Source organism: Leptopilina boulardi, unplaced genomic scaffold (assembly GCF_019393585.1).
Source record: "Leptopilina boulardi isolate dan_hultmark-lab unplaced genomic scaffold, ZJU_Lbou_2.1 LbouV2_332, whole genome shotgun sequence".
NCBI classification, from domain to species: domain Eukaryota; kingdom Metazoa; phylum Arthropoda; class Insecta; order Hymenoptera; family Figitidae; genus Leptopilina; species Leptopilina boulardi.
In genome coordinates this window covers 4,152,903-4,173,660 of record NW_026137899.1, presented here as the reverse complement: position 1 = coordinate 4,173,660, position 20,758 = coordinate 4,152,903, and the positions used below count along the sequence as shown (strand labels likewise).

Below are 20,758 nucleotides of genomic sequence, written 5' to 3'. Positions count from 1 at the left end.
TGCAAAAAAGAAAGAAGAGAACGAGGATCCTGTTACGAATGCGGAGATAGTTCGCATCAAGTGAAAAATTGTCCAAGAAAACAGGAAAAATCAACAGAGATACGGTTTATTTGGTGCAGGCAGAAATCAGAAGCGATACAACAAAAGATAAGTCTTTAGGTTTAAATAATGATTTCGTTCCTCCCTATGTTTTACCGGTAGAATTTTCTGTAAAAGACGAAGAAAAACAAGTTTTTCATAAAAATTTAATTATGGCTGTAGTCGATTTAGGGTCACCTACCAGTTTGATAAGAAATAAAATTGTTCCTTTAAATGCACGATCTATTATGAAAGGAGATAATAAATTTTGTGGTATCAATAATTCTTGTCTTAATATATTAGGTTGCTTTGAAATAGAAGTCGAAATCGAAAAAGTTAAAACAAAAGTTAATTTCACTGTGATACCTGATGAAACTATGAGCCATGCTGCGTTATTAGGTCGAGATTTTACGTCGCGTGAAGAAACTAGAGCTCTTGTCCTTCAAGCGATGCGTTTAGAATCTGACAAAGAGAAAAGTATAAATTTTGTTAACCCCTTATTGTCGACTGATCACGTAGATTCTCCGAATAAAGTTAACGAACAATTAGATGTCGATCCGGAACTGCCGACTGATATTTTTAAAGAAGTTAATGAACTTTATAAAGTAGTGTATGAATATGTTAGATATGAAGGCGAAGAAATTATTGAACCGGAGATGACGATTCATTTAAAACACGACCAACCAATTACATTTCGTCCGAGACGATTGGCGTTTTCGGATCAAGAAAAATTATTTGTTATTTTAGACAATTTAATAAAGAAAAAAAATTATTAGAAAAAGTAATTCCGATTACGCCAGTCCAATTGTATTAGTGCGAAAGAAAAATGGCAAAATTCGTCTGTGTTCGGATTATCGCGAAATTAATAAAATAACAATTAAAGATAATTTTCCAACTCCATTAATTGAAGATCACTTAGATAAATTAAAGAATAAAAAATGGTTTACTAAATTAGATTTGAATGATGGATTTCACCATATAAAAATGGCAGAATCTTCAATTAAATATACCGCGTTTATAACACCTTTCGGTCAATATGAGTTTTTAAGAATGCCGTTTGGCGTGACAAATGCGCCTCGAGTTTTTCAAAGATATCTCAGCAGTATTTTTGAACCTTTAATTAGAGCAGGAAAAATTTTATTGTATCTCGACGATATCCTGATCGCAACTCAGAGTATTGACGAGCATTTTGAGATCCTTCGCGAAGTCTTTGAAATAGCTAAAAAGTGTAAGCTACAATTTCGGCTAGATAAATTTTATATAAGGCAATAATTTATTTAGGATATTTAATAAACGAAAATAGTGCAAGACCGAGTACGGAAAATGTGCAGGCAATTCTCGATTATCCGACTCCGCGAAATGTAAGAGAGGTACAGCGATTTATTGTCATGGCGAGCTATTTCTTACGATTTGTGCAAAACTTCTCGACCATCGCGAAACCGCTTCATGATATTGCGAAAAAAGATGAAACCTTTTATTTCGGTCAAAAAGAAAACGAAGCGTTTGAATTTTTAAAAGAAAGATTAGCATCCGAACCAATTTTAGCAATTTGTTCGCCCCATTTAAAAACCGAATTACATTGTGATGCGAGCGCCAGAGGCTTTGATGCCATTTTAATGCAAAAAACAAGAAAATGGTATTTTTCAGCCTGTTTCTTATTATAGTCATCGCACAACTCCGTCTGAAACTAAATATCATAGCTTCGAACTAGAGTGTCTTGCTGCAATCTATGCGATTAAACGTTTTCACGTGTATCTGTTCGGTAAAAAATTTAAAATTATCACAGATTGTGATAGTGTTAATCAAACTTTGAAAAACAAACCATTAATCCGCGAATTTCAAGATGGGCTATGTTTTGACAAGAATATGATTATGAGATACAACATACTGCCGTGCTGATGAAGAAAGTCGGTAATCGAGATTTTTATCGAAAATGAGTTTTTTATATCACTGGATTCGTTATGAAAAAAGGAATCTAGCTGTAGTAATATTTTTTATTAATGTTAATTAATTAGTGTTTAATTACAGTGATTTCGCGAAATCATTTTGACAGAGTCCGTACTTGCAAGTAAAAATAGTCGGTAAGTGCTATTACTGCTCGAAAATGATGACGTATTTATGAACTTTACTGGAAGCAGAGTCCGCAAGGGCAAGTACTGCCAGTAAATGTGGTCTGACTTGACTAGAAATACTGATGCCATGGGCCGTAAGAGCAAGTACGGACTCTTTGCCTCAAGTATTTCTGGCGATAAAGGACCAACTTTCCTGATGGAAAAAGTCCGTACTTGCATTTCCACAAATAACATTACATTAACTTAAGTAATTTAATTATTTATTATTAATCTAATATAAATAAACAGTTAAATGAAAATACTAATTATAATTAATTTAATAATAATAATAATAATAATATTAATATTATTATTATTAATATTATTAAACAATAATTTAATAATAAATAATTAAAATTTCTTTCAGTTCAATAAATTAATAATAATTAAGAAATTAAAAAAAAACTATTATTAATTTATTTGTAAATTATTATTTATTACACTTCTGTACTTTTTTAAATAACAACAAACAAAAATTGTAAAAAATATAAAAGCCTAATACTTTTTTCCATAGTCACAAGATAGAATATACGTAATAGGCTGCAAGTACGGACTCTATGGTCGTGACGTCATCGAGCCGTAGGAGCACTTACGGACTTTGTGGCAGTATTTTCAGGATTTAAAAATTAATTTTTGGCAGTAATCGACATTTTGTTTATAAAAAATGAAAATTTTTAAATTTTTTTTGCGCCATTAAATAGAGCATGCCAAAATTAGTTAAGTACCGTTGTAATTATTTTAATAACTTTTATATATTAATTATGCTAGTTAAAAACGCGTTTCTTTAAATATCTCGAAAACACTCTAAATGCAAGTACGGACTTTCTTCATCAGCACGGCAGCATAGACCCGGTAAAAAAATGGAGCATGTGGATGCGTTGAGTCGTTGTCATAGCGTTCTTGTTTTAGAGGCGAATAATTTCGATCAAGTATTGTCGATTAAACAAAATCAAGATGCAGAAATTGTAAAAATTCGCGTGTTATGTTCCGAACTAGGCATTTTGCTTACATATATCCTATTTTTAGCTTTTCAACTTTCTGAACTTTTATGGTGAAAACGAATGCCATATCTCTTTTGAGATCGATTTCGTTTCCACATTCTATCCTAGCAATATATACATAAATAAATACATTAAAATAAGACATATAGTTTAAGTATTGTAAAATTATCATAGAATTTTATAAAATGTCTTATTTTAACGATAATTTTAAGGAAAATTAGGAAAAATTGTTACCGGGATGTAACAGTCTCCCCCCCCTTAGATTTTCATCGTCCCGATGAAATTATTTCCAGTTGTCGCAAATACATGATTATAAGACTGGAATTTTTGAAATTGAGACTATCTTTTTTAGTCCTTACGCTTACTGACCTACATTCATTGTGACATTGATATCCCTTGAGTTTATCTGTAGTAGCTAATGTGAAGACAAGAATGATGATGTGACATCGAAATGAATTTACAATGTTGTAATGCGTGTTTGTGTATTCAAAGTATTATGGCTATCTTCTTGAGGTAGGTATGAATTTATTCTTTCGTGGTACAGTTAATGACCTCTTGTTTGTTCTGTGCGTGTATTAGAATTGTTTAGATCAGCACTTTTCAACCCTTTTTTAATAAATTAGAAAGAGGTTTTGCCTTTCCTGAAAAGTCTTTTATGAATCTCCTGTAGTATCCTGCTAATCCTAAAAATTGTTTCACATTTCTTGGTGTTTTTGGTATTGGAAAATTTGCTACAGCTTTAATTGTTTTTGGATTAGGTTTTACTCCTTCATTACTAATTATGTGTCCTAAATAAGCAACTTCTTTGAATAAAAACTCACATTTTTCCGGTTGTAAAGATAAGTTTGCATCCTTTAATCTTTGCAATAATCTTCGAATCTTCTTACCATGTTCTTCCAAGTCTTTAGCAAAAATCACAATATCATCTAAGTAAACAAATAGTTCTACACCTTGTAAACCTAATAATACTTGGTCCATTAATCTCTGGAATGTTGCTGGTGAGTTCTTTAGTCCTATGGGCATTCTGATATATTCATAATGTCCATGCGTTGTGGAAAATGCTGTTTTCGACCTATCTTTTGGATCTAACTCAATTTGATGAAATCCGCTAGCTAAATCAAAAACTGAAAAGTATTGAGCATTGCCCAAATTTTCGACTATTGAAATAATGCTGGGTAGCGGATAAAAGTCGCCCACTGTCTTCTCATTTAAAGCTCTGAAGTCTATTACTATCCGCTATTTTTTCTTTCCAGTTCCATCTATTTTCTTCGGTACTATTAGCAATGGTGAGTTATATGGAGATTTTGAAGGTCCTATAGCACCTTCTGTTATCATTCTATCGATTACTTTATCAATTTCTTCTTTCTACGATGGTGAAAATCTATATTGTTTAGTGTGTATTGGTATTTCATCATTAGTGTGTATTTTGTGTTGTACTAAATGTGTAGGTGTTAACTGTTCACCAGGAAGATGAAAACTTTCTGGAAACTTATTTATGATTTCTCTTACGTGTTGTTTTTCTTCGTCATTTAGGTGTTCTAACCTTAAATTTTCAATTACAGCTGAAGCTCTATCTTCAGGAGGTATAAACTCATCATCTGTTTCATATTCATCTAAATCTTCGCCCGGTAGTTTGTAGAATTCAAAGCGTATTAATTCTTGTGGAGGTATTTCAACTTCGCTATCTTCCGATGTGGTGTTAATTGCAAAAATATGACATTTTCCATCGTTATTTGTTACTATTGCTTCGCTTATTAATAATCCATCTGTAGTTTTTACTAATGGCAGGTATCCTTGTTTTAAACTAGTATTTAAAACCTTAACAGGTATTATCTGTTTAGTTCTGGCTTTGATTATTAAATTTGGGTTTTTTATGATTTTATTATTAATTAAATTTTCTCTTGCTAGGGATGATTCTGTATCGGTAAATAATATTGGTTTTATAGGATTAGAAGCTGTTACAAGTGTATTATGCCAGAAGGATATTTCTACCTTTTCTTGTCGAAGATATTCCCTTCCTAATATACCATCTGATTCTATAGGAAAATCGGAAGGTACTACTTGAAAAGTAATTAATTTGGAATCTATTTCTATTTTTACGATTCCTAAAGTAGATGTTTTTATAGGAGTTATTCCAGTTATTTGTATTGCTTCATCCTGTTTGACTTCTAAATCTGGTTGTAATACACATAATTTAATTAAATTTACATCTGCTCCAGTATCTACTAATAAAAGTGCTGTTGTTTCCAAGAAACTAGGGGAATTTATGGTGATTACTGGGGATTCTCGATTATTTTTGGCGTGCAAGATTGTTTCATTTTTCTCAAAATTCTCACGCTTGTAGGACGCTCTTTTAGTTCCACACTCGTCGTCGCGTCCGTTCGTCGAGGGATGTTGGAGTTGAAATGATCCTTTTCAGAAGGTTTAGGAGATTGCGCACGAGGGGGCGTTCTATTCCCTTCGTATGGTTTATCGTTGTGCATTTGTGGTGATGAAGAATGAGGAAAATAAGGGTAAGGATTATAAGGAACATATGCATTTGGAGGATAATGATTTGGGTGTTGAAAGTATGGTTGTTGATGACTGGTAGATGGTTGGTATGGTTGATATGGATTTTTCAATATACCAAAAGGAATAGGAGATTGAGCATGATGTCTCATTGCTTCATTTGGATGAGCAAATCGTACTATAGGACTAGGGCTTCGTTCTCTGGAACCATAATCACTTGATTGAGAATTTCGTGAATAATGATATGCATTATATGCCGCTTTATGATACTGATGTCGGGTTTCAAATTCCAAAGCAAATTTTAATGCTTCTTCAATGGTTGTAGGATTTCTAGCTTCTAGAATACTAGCCATACCATCTGGTAAACCTCGGGTGAATGCTTCTAATGCACATTCAACTAACTAACTAACTCACTAACATTATCATTTCGGCCCATACGAATTGTAGATATTTCTTGCAGATACCATGTATATGACTTGCGATGAGCAAATCTTTGTGTTAAATGTTGGATTAGTTCGTCTATGGTATTAAAATTCTTACCTTGTATACTATCTCTAGCTACACCTTTTAATCTGGCAAGAATTGCCTTTAAATATTGTTTTTCACAATGAATAGGAATATTAGACTCACCATTTATTATATCTTCTATAAAATCTCTTACCGAAATGTTTTTACCATCATAAAAAGGAATATTCATTATGCCCTGTTGCAACGCAAAACACTCAGCCATTGATGTTATCATGGCATCATTTAAAGTTCTATCAATATTAACGGATAAATTACTTGTTTGTGGTCTATCTATAGCCATGATTATAAGTTTACTAAAAACGGAAGGAATAATTAAAATATCTCGTTAATTATATCAAATGAAAATGGTAACCCTAAAATTCCAACAATATTAGAATTACTCTCACTATTAATAGTTTGGAATTCTAAAACTGTGTAATTGATGCAAACTTTTGCTTCTCCGATAGTGTTGACTGTACTATCTCTTAAGGAATATTTAATTATGCGATTTATTCCTAAAAAGGGAATTAATTCACTTTCTTTAATTAAATTGATTGGTAAAGATGGATCAAGTATGAATAAACACTCGTGATCCTTAAAGAAATATGATTCCAAAAGAATTTTTGAATATAATTGATTATATTTTTCAATAAAATGAAAGTATGAGTTCATAGGGGAATACGGATAATGGCGGCTTGGAACCGTATAGCCGTATTGCTACTAGGGAGTTTTAGTGTTATTGGACTATTGTCTGTCTGACATAACTCGTCTTGTACTACTTACGGACCAACGCACTTGGCGCTATACAGTAGTGCGAGAGTATAAAATCAAACTTTCGCGCCTGTTTGCAACTGCAACCTCTTATGTTAGTATATTCGCCTGATATCTTTTCTCAAGGGGGCTTTACGAAAACTTAAATTTCTCCCAAATTTTGGGAATCTAAAATTTTTGTTTTTGTCCTATCGATTAGTTATATTAAAAAGATTGATTCTGTGAAATTTGAAATTTTATTATGATCAATGTCGAAAACTATATTGATTAATATTGTATATTATATACAGTTTTATGTAAAGTTATAACCGAAATTCACTAGGATCTGTGTTAAGAAAAAATAATCCAAGAACACCTGTCAATTCGGGTTGTTGATTATTAATGTAGGTGTGAAATTTGATAGGCTTATGCGCAATTATTATTGATACTGTTCCTGAGGTGAATGTTGGTCCTGGAGTCAATAATAGAGATTCAGATCTATTAATTATTGTACCTGGAGCCAATTTATTTTCGTTAATCAGGTTAATATCTAAACAAGGATTAACTATGAAGAGCCCTCTATTTTCTTTTAAATTTTGGGAAGATATGTGGATATTTGGGTAAATAACTAAATTAAATGAAATTTCGTTGTTGTATCTATTCATTAAGAATTCTATTTAGTATTGGAATTCTTCGGAAAGAGAAGTTTCGGATAAAAGTGATAATACGGCGTCTGATTCGGCCTTGGATAGAGATTTCACGTCTCCAAATTGCTCTTTCATAAAAAACTGCTATTCTATTGAAATAATTTGTTTCATAAATTTGATCGAGAAATGGCGCACCAAGAATTCCAATAATTTCTGTTTCACTTTGATAATCGATAGTTTCAAATCTTAGAGAAAAATCGCTGAATTCTATTAATGTACTACCACTTGTGCAAATTGCACCTTGTCTTGCTGTTATTATGACGTTTTTATCTATAGATACAAACGATGATATTGCTGATTCTTTAACCAAATTTATTGTTAATGTATGATCAATAAGAAAATTACCTTTATGTGATTTAAAATTACCTGAGATTAATTTCACGTAAGGATAATTATGTTGATTATATTCAAGAATTGAGAAGTAATTATTCATTTGTGGTTACTAACCGAATTTTTAATAATAAACTGTCCACCAAACTATGGCGAAAAACATTACATATACAAGGAATGTAATAAAGTAAACAAAATACATTAAGAATTTTATTATAACCCTTTTATTTTAATTCTTGTTTACGGATATTAATTTCTCTGTTTGATGTAATAGTAAATCGAAGAATGTAGAAAAATCTTGTTGATTTTGAAGAATTGTTATATTAAGATTATCGGTTTTATCAAATCGCCTTTTTGCGTTTGTTCCTCCTCTATTTCTGGGTTTTCTATCAATTTTAGGTTTATCTGTCATAATCTAATCTGACTAAAAATAACATTGTTATTTTAGAAAATTGATATTACAAATAAATCAAAAAATTGAGACTTCTTTTCAATTGTTTGTGTAAACCAAGGGCTTAGACAGAATTCGCCGAACGGCGTAAAACGTCGAGTACAAAGTCAAAATTCGCCGGACGGCGTAAAATTGACCCTGCTAAGACCTCAAAATTCCAAATAATGATATTATCAAAATTTATTGATATGAAAACCTCGCCTGACGGCGTAGATCTCCAATTTTCAAAGCTATAGTTCGCTGAACGGCGTAAAAATAGCTTACTCAATAATATTTTGAATGATTTTATGAATTTATTAAACAGTCGGGTTTTAAATGCCCTAATTCTCAAGTTCGCCGGACGGCGTAAAATGAAAATATAACAAATTCTGTAATTCGCCGGACGGCGTAAGAACAAAACTGTTAGAGAATTTAAAATGACCGTTTACAAATGTTTATAGTGAAGTATATGAATAAACATTTAATGAAATATGATGTGTTTATAAGAGTGATATAATTGATTTTAAATAAATTTGAACCCTTAAAATTTTTGAAATTTGTTCTAAATAAATATGCCGAATTATTTGAGAATTTTCATAAAATTGTTTTTGCAACAAAAGTGACAATCCCACCGCTGCCACCAAATCAGCTGTTACGTTCCGAACTAGGCGTGGTTTTTAAATAAAAATGAATTTTATTTACTTAAAGGTAATAAGGCTGATTAACCAGGTTGGTAAAGCCTGATATTTATTTTTATGTAGGATCGTGGTCACTTGTCAAAACTACGGGTTTTGCGTTACAATAACAAGTCAAATATTCCCTTTTATAACATTTATTGATTAAATAATAATTATATAGTAATGATTAAACAATAATGATACAAGTTTACAATTCGTTTACTTAGTTTTAGCAATGAAGTCGGATAAATCGATGATTATAGCTTAGTCGTTATAAATTGGTTTTGATTTGATTTGAAATAGTTCGTTTTGGTTGCACTTGTGTAACTTTAACGACTTAAATTGTTTTATAACTATTTAAAGAATTGCAATATTCTTTATTGTTATTTCTCGTCACTCGCACCTTTGACAGGAATGAATTTTATAGCAGGTGTAAGAGAAGCAACATATACTAAATTGACAAATTTAGAAAAAGAGATAATGCAGGATTTCTTTAGTATTTATAGTTATAAATACGACAGTTATTTCTATTAAATTATTGATTCTAAGTGTTAATTTGCTTCTCTTGCACCTATTGGCTATCAGGAAAGAACTATGTTCTAAGTGAAAAGTCAAATTAACTTGCACCTATTGGCTATCAGGAAAGAATACAATAATTAGGGCGAAAGTAAACTGAAGGGTCGCTCTACGATGTTAGAGATTGCACCGGAACTTTTGACAAGCTTTATGAAAAAAGCTCTTGTTTATATACTAGTCGATTATGCTAATTAGTGGGAGAAGTGTCATATTATTGAGGAAGGGGTGATCTATAAATAGAATGACTTTCCTTATATGGTAATGATCTACATCGCATGTATGACATTGAATCTTCTTCTTTCTGAATTCTCTCTTTTATATGCTGACAATGGGCTTTTGAAGATCATGTTACACTTGGATCTTCACAACCTTCACATTCTTCACGCGTATAAACAAACAAGCTCGAACTTGCTTCACATTTTGCTTACATATATCCTATTTTTAGCTTTTCAACTTTCTGAACTTTTATGGTGAAAACGAATGTCATATCTCTTTTGAGATCGATTTCGTTTCCACATTCTATCCTAGCAATATATACATAAATAAATACATTAAAATAAGACATATAGTTTAAGTATTGTAAAATTATCATAGAATTATATAAAAAGTCTTATTTTAACGATAATTTTAAGGAAAATTAGGGAAAATTGTTACCGGGATGTAACACGCGAAAAATTAGAAAATTGTGAAGACAAGTTTTTCGAATTACGCGACGGATTAGTGTATCGAAAAATGAACAATGATAATATTTTATTTTATGTACCAGAATGTCTGATTGATCATGTTATTCGCACTTGTCTAGACGATTTAGGACATGTAGGATTTGATAAAGTTGTTAATAATTGTTAACGGTATATTGGTTTCCGAATTTGCGACAGAGAGTTAAAGAATATATAAGAAATTGTTTAAGATGCATCGAATTCTACCCTCAGAGCGAAAAAAGCGAGGGATTCATGCACAGTATTGACAAAATCGGCGTTCCTTTCGATACAATTCATATCGACCATTATGGCCCTTTAGAAAAGACTAGAAAAGGAAATAAGTACATTTTTGAGATTGTAGATAGTTTTACAAAATTCATTAAATTGTATGCGTGTAAGTCAACGAAATCTGAAGAAGTTATGAATATATTGCGTGAATATTTCGAAAATTATAGCGTACTCAAACGTGTGATTAGCAACAGAGGTACATGTCTTACGTCTAAAATATTTTCCGAATTTCTTGAAGAAAAATGTATCAAGCACGTTTTAATTGCTCTAGGTACGCTACGGGCAAATGGTCAAATTGAGCGTTTTAATCGAGATTTGACACCCATGTTGTCAAAATTATGTGCAAATCCTGATGAATGGGATAAGTTATTAAACAAGCTGAATATTCAATTAATAACACAGTTTGTCGATCCACGGGTGAAACACCTAGCCGATTGTTATTCGGTGTCAATCAACAAGGTGAGATAAATGACACAATTAGAGAATTATCAGAAGAAAGGGTTAAGAATCAGCACGATCTTCCACAAATGCGACAAAATGCGTGTAAGCGAATTATCAAATCACAACAGAGTAATGAGCGAATGTATAAGGCGAGTCATAAAAAACTAATTGTGTATAGTGTGGGAAATTATGTGATGATAAAGAATTCAGATTCAACGCCATGTGTCAATAAAATGTTAATCCCGACGTTTAAGGGATCTTACGTTGTAAAAAAGGTCCTAGATTATGACCGCTATATTGTGAGCGACATTGAAGGATTTCAATTAACTCAAATCCCTTATACTGGGACTGTAGGCCCAGACCAGACGAAACATTGGATTAGAGCAGTAATTTAATAACGTTTCCGAGATTGTAAATCCCAGGTCTTTGTGTGGTAGTGACCCTTCAGATTTTATTTTTAATGCTTAAAATTATTATTGGTCGGGACGACCAAATTGTCAGAAATGGCCGAGCTGTAGGGAACAACTATTTTATGTATTATATTAAAAATACATATTTCTCTACATCTGCTTTTTGGGTTTTTCCAGAAGTAATAAAACACTGTTTTCTTACTTCTGTAATTTGCCTGAAGGATCGTTTGCCAAAAAGACCTAGGACCCCCTTCCTCATTTTTATTTTTGTAAACACCTTAAGCAGGTAAAGTTATAAAAACTTAAAATTTTTCTACCATTAGAAAGAGCAGGAATACATGAAAAAAATAGAATTTTTACCCTAAAATCGGTATAAAAATTAATTGCGACAAATTTTATCGTAGTTGAGGGCACCACCGTCTATTTGAATTAAAATTGGTTAAAATTACCCGCAAAAATTTTATCCAGCGTTTTTTCTTTGAAAAAACTTTTCAAAAACTATTCAAAAATTTACTGTTTACATTTATCAAAAAAATTCAACCCCCTCCCACAGAAATACCTAATAATGTGGTTAAAGTACTCACCAATAGGGCTAAACAATGTACAAGTTACATCCCGATCTAAACAACTTTTTTTCACTTAGTACGCTACAGGAATTTCACCCATACAGTAATTGTCCATATAATTTGATAATATTACCTTTGCTCCAACAGATCCGGCAACTTCCAACAGTCTAGTATTAAATTCGAGAGGTCGGCAGTTGCAAATTTTATTTTGTACCCTAAGTACTTCGAGACACCTTGCAGCACCATCCATAGCTTCCATTTGACACAAACGATCTCCAGTTGCTGCAGCAGATCCCATGGCACTTTCATATTGGCGAAATGCCTTCTGTAAAATACTTGCAATTTTATTTCAAACTATTTTTTTCCCTTATTTGAAATACTTTTCTTTCAAGTGTCAGTTGGAAAACTTTAAAAGAGTGAAAAAGCTGAAAACAAAAGTTGATAAACGAGTTATAAAAATTTATGCTTACATTTATATCGGACTTTTTTCTATAAATATCACCCATGATACGTATACTCCGCGCATAACTGGCTTGATCTCCGGAAACCAAAGATAGACGTGTTGCCTCCTGAAAGTAAAATTTCTTAGCAAAAATATTAAAAACGAAAAAATTGTCTTTAAATATAAAAAAGAGATATGGGCATATCTCTAGAACTTTTAAACTTTGAGATATTAGAAAAATTAATTTTTTTTCAGGGCACATTCGTGAAACAAATTTTATTGTCTTCAGTATTGATCAAATACTATAAAAAAATTTGCGTAACTCATTTTTACACATTGTTAGGCATCACAGTGGGCCTTATTGCAAAAAACCTGCCCAAAATTTCTACATGTGTTTAAAACTGACTGGAATTTGTAACTCGCGGATTTTTTTGGTCGCTGATTTCAAATGCGACGTTAGTTTTTTAAAATTCAAAATGGCGGATCCAATATGGCGGACGACTTTTAAAAAAATTGATCGAATTTGTCTGAAATTTGTTACTCGGGGGTTTTTTGTGTCGCTACCACCTTTAAAATGATTTAATGCTACAGTTTCAAAAATTTTATGGCCTATTGTGTATTAAGTCATAAGTAAATGTAGTTTATAACAATTTTTGAATTTTTTAAAATTATTTTTTAAAAAATTTTTTAAAAAATTTTGTTTGCAATTTTGGATCCACCATTTTGAATTTTGAAAAATTAAGTTCAGATTCGTAGTCAGCGACCCCATAAACCCACAAGTAACAAATTTTAGGCCAATGGGATCAATTTTGTAAAAAGTCATCCGCCATATTGAATCCGCCATTATGAATTTTGTAAAACTAAGTTCAGATTCGTAGTCAGCGACACAAAAAACCCCCGAGTAACGAATTTCAGGCCAATTGGATCAATTTTTTTAAAAGTCATCCGCCATATTGGATCCGCCATTTTGAATTTTGAAAAATAAAGTTCAGATTCATAATCAGCGACATCAAAAACCCCCAAGTAACAAATTTGAGGCCAATGGGATCACTTTTTTAAAAAGTCGTCCGCCATATTGGATTCGCCATTTTGAATTTTGGAAAATTTAAAATTCAGATTAGTAGTCGCAGCGACCCCAAAAACCTTCGAGTGAGAAATATCAGCCAGATTTAAACACATCTATTAGTTAATACTTACTTTTCTTCACAAACTATGCGTCAGACAGTTTAGGTTTATATTCATTATTAATTATACAGTTTTAATGAAGTGTGCAAAGGTTAACTATTTTTCTGTATACTTTTATAATGCATGAGAAGAGATTACAATGAGTTAGGAGCATTTAGAAGCAAAATTCAACATGTGCTTTTCAAATATGTGGTATTTTGATTTGAGTTACGTTTTAAAATTTAATGTTTGAAGTCATTGCATTTTTTGTGTAAAGGAGGCACACATTCCTGTATGGGTTCAAATTACTTCTTATTAGGTAGATAATATAATCCCGTTGTGCCGTTACTCAAAAACCTTCGTTAAAAAAGTTATATCAGTTTAACTGCTAACTTGTAGAAATTTTGAAAAAGTTGCCTCGCAAGTTTGAAGCTACATAGTTTTTATTCAATTTGAGGCACATCATTGTTTCATGGATTTTTTAGTTCTTTACACTCCCACCTACTTCTATTGCAAGCCACAAGACACACAATGTTTCGTTAAAAACGTTACAGTCTATAAACTAAAAAAAAACAGTCAATATCACACACTAGAAACTGTCGATTTCACCACTTTAACTTACGTTCGTCATTTCCTACATAATTAAAAAAATTATATAACGCATGATACATTTAAAAAGCCCTATAATTGGTCAAATTATGGTATTGAAAAATTATTTAAAAAATTCTTAAAGTATCATAATGAGCGATAACATAAAATTTAAAAGTTCTAGAGATATGCCCATATAGAAAGAATATAAATGATGTACCGAGCAGTAATCATGAGCATCACCCAATTCTCCCTTTTTTCTAAGAGCAGCAGCCATTTGCAGCAATGCAGCTCGATGATGTCTAGAATTTAAATCTCCAAGTTGTAAACTCCTTGATAAGTCATAAGCTCTCGCTGCATATCTTGAACTTTTATCTGCATCCTGTAATCTGCAAAATACTTCTGACAATCCAACGTAAACCTACAGACAATCAAAATAAATCGTTATTTAACTTTATATCTGTTACTGAAGTCCATTATTATATTTCGAATAATAATGACTGAATATATAAATAAAGAATGTAAAAAATATAGGGTAAGTGCATCAATTACGGTGCGTTCATAAAAAATAACCATTATTACTATTATATTTAATATACTATTGTAAAATGATTTAAAAAAATTATTTTAATCTTTTTTTGATACAATTACTAATAAAGATGCACATTTGAACAATTATTACACAGGTCTAGAAAATGAGACTTTTTTCCAATGTATTTTTGTCTGCTGAACGTGATCCCGGGTTCCAAAATTGCATATAACGTCAGGATTTTGAGTAAACAGGGGGTAAAGTCTTTCAAAATAGTGTTTTTAAGGGTTTTAATTTTTTTCTCCTTAACCCAACGTTCTAGACACTTCTATATAGGCTTAAATTAAAGCTTATATTTTACACTTTAAATCTCATATAAGCAAGATTTAAAAAAATTTTAATTAGGGTGAATACTTCACAAACCGATTACATTAAAGTTTAAATCGTACATTTTAATACCCATATGCACATAATAAAAAAAAATTTGAAATTTGGAAAAAATGTAGATAATGACCCCAATAATCTTTTTGGGTAACTTGAATCTTATTTCTATAAAAAAATTTTATCTTGCGCATATGAGTCTTAAAGTGTAAGATATAAGCTTTAATTTAATCCTATATAGAAGTCTCAATCACGTAAGGTTAAGGAGAAAAAAATACTGGAAACCCTTAAAAACACGGTTTTTGGAGACTTTATCCCCACTTTACTCAAAATACCCTGCAGATTGTGTAAACCGAGAAGTTGACTGAACTCGGTCAAGTTTTGGTTCGTTTGGGTTTGAGGCAATATATTGCAAAAAATAATTGAAATGTTGGTAAAATTGCTATAAGTAAGTAATAATTACTGTTTTCTGAGTCAATTTATGCAATATTATTGGAAAATTAATCTCTTATTATTAAATAATTAACTTTTTTAAAGAGTAGTGTATTTACCTGTCATGGTTTACTCAATTTTGTATGATTGAAAAAAAGGAAAATGACAGAAAATCAACTTTTTTCCTATTGAATTAATATTAATTATTTTTGTTATTTATACAATAAACTAATAGTAAATATATTTATATAAAATTTCATGTATGTCTGTCATAAAGCTTTGTACGCCAATCACGCAAAAACAGCTTAACCGATTTGCATGAAATTTGGCACTGTAGTAGGTATAAACACATGTTAGGTTTATAAACTTACAGATTTGAAAAATTTTAATTAGAACAAAAGTTGTTACTTTTTCGAAAAATTTGTTAAATTAATATTTTTGTAAAATGTTCTCTTATTTAAAAAAATGACTTCTTTAAGGTCTTTAACAAAGCTTTTTATGTAGAATAAGAAAATCTAAACCTAATAACGCGCGTAATACGGAAAGCTGGTAAAGAATTTTAAAAATATGACATGAAAAAATAGAAACTTATGCCGACAACAATTATTTATTTACATTTAATTAATCCATATTAATAAAATCAGAATCAAACTTTTGTCTGAACATTGCTCAGATTTTAAAATTTTTGACGTAGTTTGTCGTTATGAAGAACAAGAAGTCCAAAAATGTCCGTCCCTTAGGTATTAGCCTAACTTAAAATTTTAGCCATTTCTGATTAAAAAATATTAATTTGTATTGAAGATATGCTACTTTTTTAAAAATTTAAAAAATCAAAAATCTTCAAATTGATTTGTACCACTCTACGTGGTGCATTTTGGAAACAAAATCATTGAAATGTTTAAATTTAATAAAAAAAATTTAATTTGGTATAATTAAGTTTAAATCGGAATCTAAATTTGAGGAAGATATAAGTTTTTATTGACTTTGGTTAAATAACAATAAATTTTTATATAATTTTTAAGCAATACAAATGAATTCTGAGAAATTTATAGATGCTCATGGTGAAAATACTATGTAAATATTAATACTTTTAGTACAAATTACTAGAAGTCACGCGCCACTAGATGTCGAGACCCGCCGAATATATAATATATAAAAAAAGTTTGTTGTAACCTTAATATACAATGCATATTATCACCATAAAAATCAAAATTTTCGGGTATCGTGACTATGATTTTCGTAATCAATGCATCAAAATACATAAAAGTACGTAGTATAAGAATACCAAATATATTATATAAAAATTCTGAAAACCTTGTAAAAATTGTTTGCCCACGATTGAAATAGGCTTAAAATTTTCGTAAAAGGAAGTAGTTTTTTTGAAATAATTTGAAACTTTTAAAGGGTATAGGGGGTTAAGCATGCAAAAAGTGCGTCCGCAGCTAATTAATTCAAATTGGCACCATATATTGGTATCCCCATGAAGAAAAAAATCTGCAAGTATGAATCCTTAATACGCATTTTTGGTGGAGTTATGGAGCGGGAAAGAAAAATCAAAAACCTATTTTTCTCGAAAACCAATGAACCGATTTTAATAAGCTTTGGATATGTTATAAATAAAGTTAAAGCAATTCTAAGAAAAAATTTAAATTTTTTTTCAAAACAAGTAAAAAAAATTAATTTTGAAACTTTTTTGGGGCTGATTTTTTGAAGTGACCACTTTAATTTTTTAAAACATACCTTATAATTTATTTATGCAAAGTATCCTCTTAGGAATTAAGCAAATATTTTCCCGGATTCATTGTGAAATATTAACAATGTCATTTAATTTCTATTACATATTAAAATAAATTTATTAATTATTTATTTATAACAGCACAAGCCTGCAAAAAAATAAAATTTCTGTTAAAAGAAATCGAAAAGTCATTCACCCCAGTTTTTGATGCGCTGAATACGAATCTGGCAACGAAAACCTCCCATTATGCTAGCATTTAAAAAAAAATGGGGGTAAATGTCCCAAAAATCACGTTTTCGGCAGTTTTTGAACATTTCTACCGGATAAATCCGACGTACTAGAGACTTGTCGTAGGAGTCAAATAAAAGCTGGAACCCTGTACTTTACGACGATACACAGTGCGCCAGGAACGGGTAATTTCAGGCAGAAATTCTTATCTCTGATAGCATAAGAAATTTAAAATTTTCAATTATGCTTTCTACTATTTTTGGGTACGATGATTACAAGTCTAACATCAAATTTTAGAAATTGAAAATGGCGGATCCAATATGGCTGACGACTTTTTTAAAAAATTTACCCAATCATCTTAAAACTGATTACACGGGGGTTTTCGGGGTCGCTGATTACGAATCTAATATCAGATTTTCAAAATTCAATATGGCGGATCTAATATGGCGGAAAAATTTTATTAAAAAATTATCCAATCAGTTTGAAACTGATTACTCGGGGGTTTTTGGGGTTGCTGATTACGAATCTGATATCAGATTTTCAAAATTCAAAATGGCCGATCCAATATGGCGAACGGTTTTTTAAAAAATTTATCCAATCAGCTTAAAACTGATTACTTGGGAGTTTTCGAAATCGCTGAATACGAATCTGATATCAGATTTTCAAAATTCAAAATGGCGGGTGCAATATGGCAGACGACTTTTACAAGATTTAACAAATCTACTTAAAACTGATTGCTTGTGGGTTTTTATGGTTTCCAATTGCAAATCTAAAGTCGAATTTGATAAATTCAATTTCAGAAAATCTAACTCTCATAATTTTATGTTTGGAATTTATTTACAGAAAAGTAAAGAAATTCTGTCATTATAAATTAGTTTTTAGTATCATAAATATTTAAATTATAAGGCATTTTAATATGCAAATTAATGTTCGGAGATTAAAAATAGGTTACTTACCTCTTTAGGTACTGACAATAATTGTTTGTGTTAGAGACGCGAAGAAAGATTCATAGAAGATATTTTGGGATCAGATGTGTCCATTGCGCCCTTGAAAACATCCTCGAAATTGACTGTACGATTATGCGTAACGTTGCTGGCATGGGGTACAAATAATAATAATTAATATAAATTTTTGCACTGGCAGTAGCAAACTTATCGAATTTGTTGCAGTCAAGAGGACACTTCCCTGACAAAGCAATCAAAATAGTTCGAAAGTCACAAACTAATTGTGAATTGAGGCCTAGAATTTGAACAAAGAATTTTGGATTCGAAAAAGCTCTGCGGGCTGTATTGCCACCATTTGTAGTTCCAGAACTACAAGGTTTTGATTTATTTACTCTTAATTCTAATTCTTTCCAAAGTGATTCATGAATAAGTTTTTTTCGTGCCTGAAAGGATTCTTTTTGTAACTTAGTTCTCATCCGCCAAACTTTCACGTCAAGTCTATAAGCGATATGTAAACATAATTCTAACAGACGAATCCAGGCATGTAGTGGACTAATTCCGTGTTAAGGAGAGTTTAAATTTGGCAAAAATATGTCTTTTTGTTTATTCGAAATATCATTAAATGTCTTTGGAGTTGCATGGCAAATCGCACAAGTTTTCATCGATTTTGTACCCGTTATAATGTTTAATACTTTGCCGTCTATCAATGTTAAGAAAAGACAATAGTGAATGAAAACATGATGGTTTTCGTCTGGCAAAACATTATAAACTTCCAGCTTGTTAATCATTTGTTCCTGCAAATTAAAATTCGAAAATAAGATCAGCACGTTCAGAAATTTCTTTGGGGCGGAATGGATCGGAAAATGGAGCCGGAAACATAATTGATGACATCAATGTTATTAGGCAGCGCGTGATCCTCGTATACCGCAAAATACATAATGCGTAAAAATGCAATGCAATATCAGTCCGTGTGCCCAATTGCGGTTAACGCCGATTTGAAAAATCACTATGTCGATGATTATCTCAATAGTTTTGATACTCTGGAAGAAGCCGAGGAATGTGTAAGCGACGTAGCAGATATAGGCATATCTCTAGAACTTTTAAACTTTGAGATATTAGAAAAATTAATTTTTTTTCAGGGTGTCGACAGTATGAAGTATGAGTGTGTATTGTAAAGAGTGGGGACTATTGCACAGTCTTTTAAAACTAATACATTAGCAGGTGTGGTCAGATTAATTAGTCGCTATTCAAAGTGATAGCACGGTTAGTAAATTGTCTTCCAAAAAGACTCAGTGAAGCTTTGGAAGGATTGATTATCTCCAAGTTTTTGTACTTTGCTTGTTAAATAAATAAAGTAGAGTTTGTTCTCAGTTGAGTAACCAACTCACAAAAATAATATTATTAGTTGTTTCTTACGGCGACAACATAATTGGTGGCAGCGGTGAAATATTTAAAATCATTTGGAAGTTCATCCAAGTTTTAAATATCCAGAACTAAGAACTAGTTCCAGATAAACAAAGTGATAATTCAAAGTGAACGAGAGAATCAACAAAAGAGATATCCAGAGAGTTATCCAGATCTACAAAGACGTATCCAGAGAGTTATCCAGTTCTACGAAGTGTTATCCAGAGTATTGACCAAGCAGCGATCCAGATATCCATATCTACGAAGTGTTATCCAGAGTGTTAGCCAAGCAGCGATACAGATATCCAGGTCTACAGAGAGGTATCCAGAGAGTTATCCAAGTATACGAAAGAGAATTCGAGATTTTTTCAGTACTACGATCCAGACCAACATTCAAAAGCAACATTGAAGTAAGGTATATAAAACAAAACTACGAATCTTTAGAACAAGAGTATAAGTCCACTTTACGTACGTTGAACGGCGACCTTCATAGGGTGTGGCTAAGTTTGTTTTAAAGCGTTGGTATACTCCGTGATTTTATCAGTATTTCCATCGTCAATAAACAAAAAAAAAAATTTCATATTCTTGTGTACTCCTTGTAGCAGGATTGCAAGAAATGAAAATTTAAATTAGAAAACGCGAACGGTTATAAAATAAAATTGTACGAAACGACATAGGAAATTTATTAAATCAAACTGGATTTAAATTCATTTAGAGAAAGTAGGGAAAACGAAACTATAGACACAGACAGTTCATCCCCTTCAATATCACTGACTGACAGACTTAAATTAGACAATATTCTAAAAATCATGCCAAAAACATCAACAAGT

General features: G+C 31.3%; 1 protein-coding gene across 2 annotated transcripts in view; it reads right to left on the bottom strand.

The window, feature by feature from the left end:
- LOC127285397 (43 kDa receptor-associated protein of the synapse homolog) overlaps window positions 1-20,758 on the bottom strand; it is a 305,412-nt gene that overhangs the window by 78,586 nt on the left and 206,068 nt on the right. For both annotated transcript variants that reach the window (XM_051311389.1, XM_051311388.1), the window contains 3 exons: window positions 14,496-14,696; window positions 12,552-12,650; window positions 12,215-12,406 (listed from right to left, as the gene is read on the bottom strand). In XM_051311389.1, the coding sequence (XP_051167346.1) occupies window positions 12,215-12,406; window positions 12,552-12,650; window positions 14,496-14,696 (492 nt within the window). The remainder of the gene's footprint in view (window positions 1-12,214; window positions 12,407-12,551; window positions 12,651-14,495; window positions 14,697-20,758) is intronic.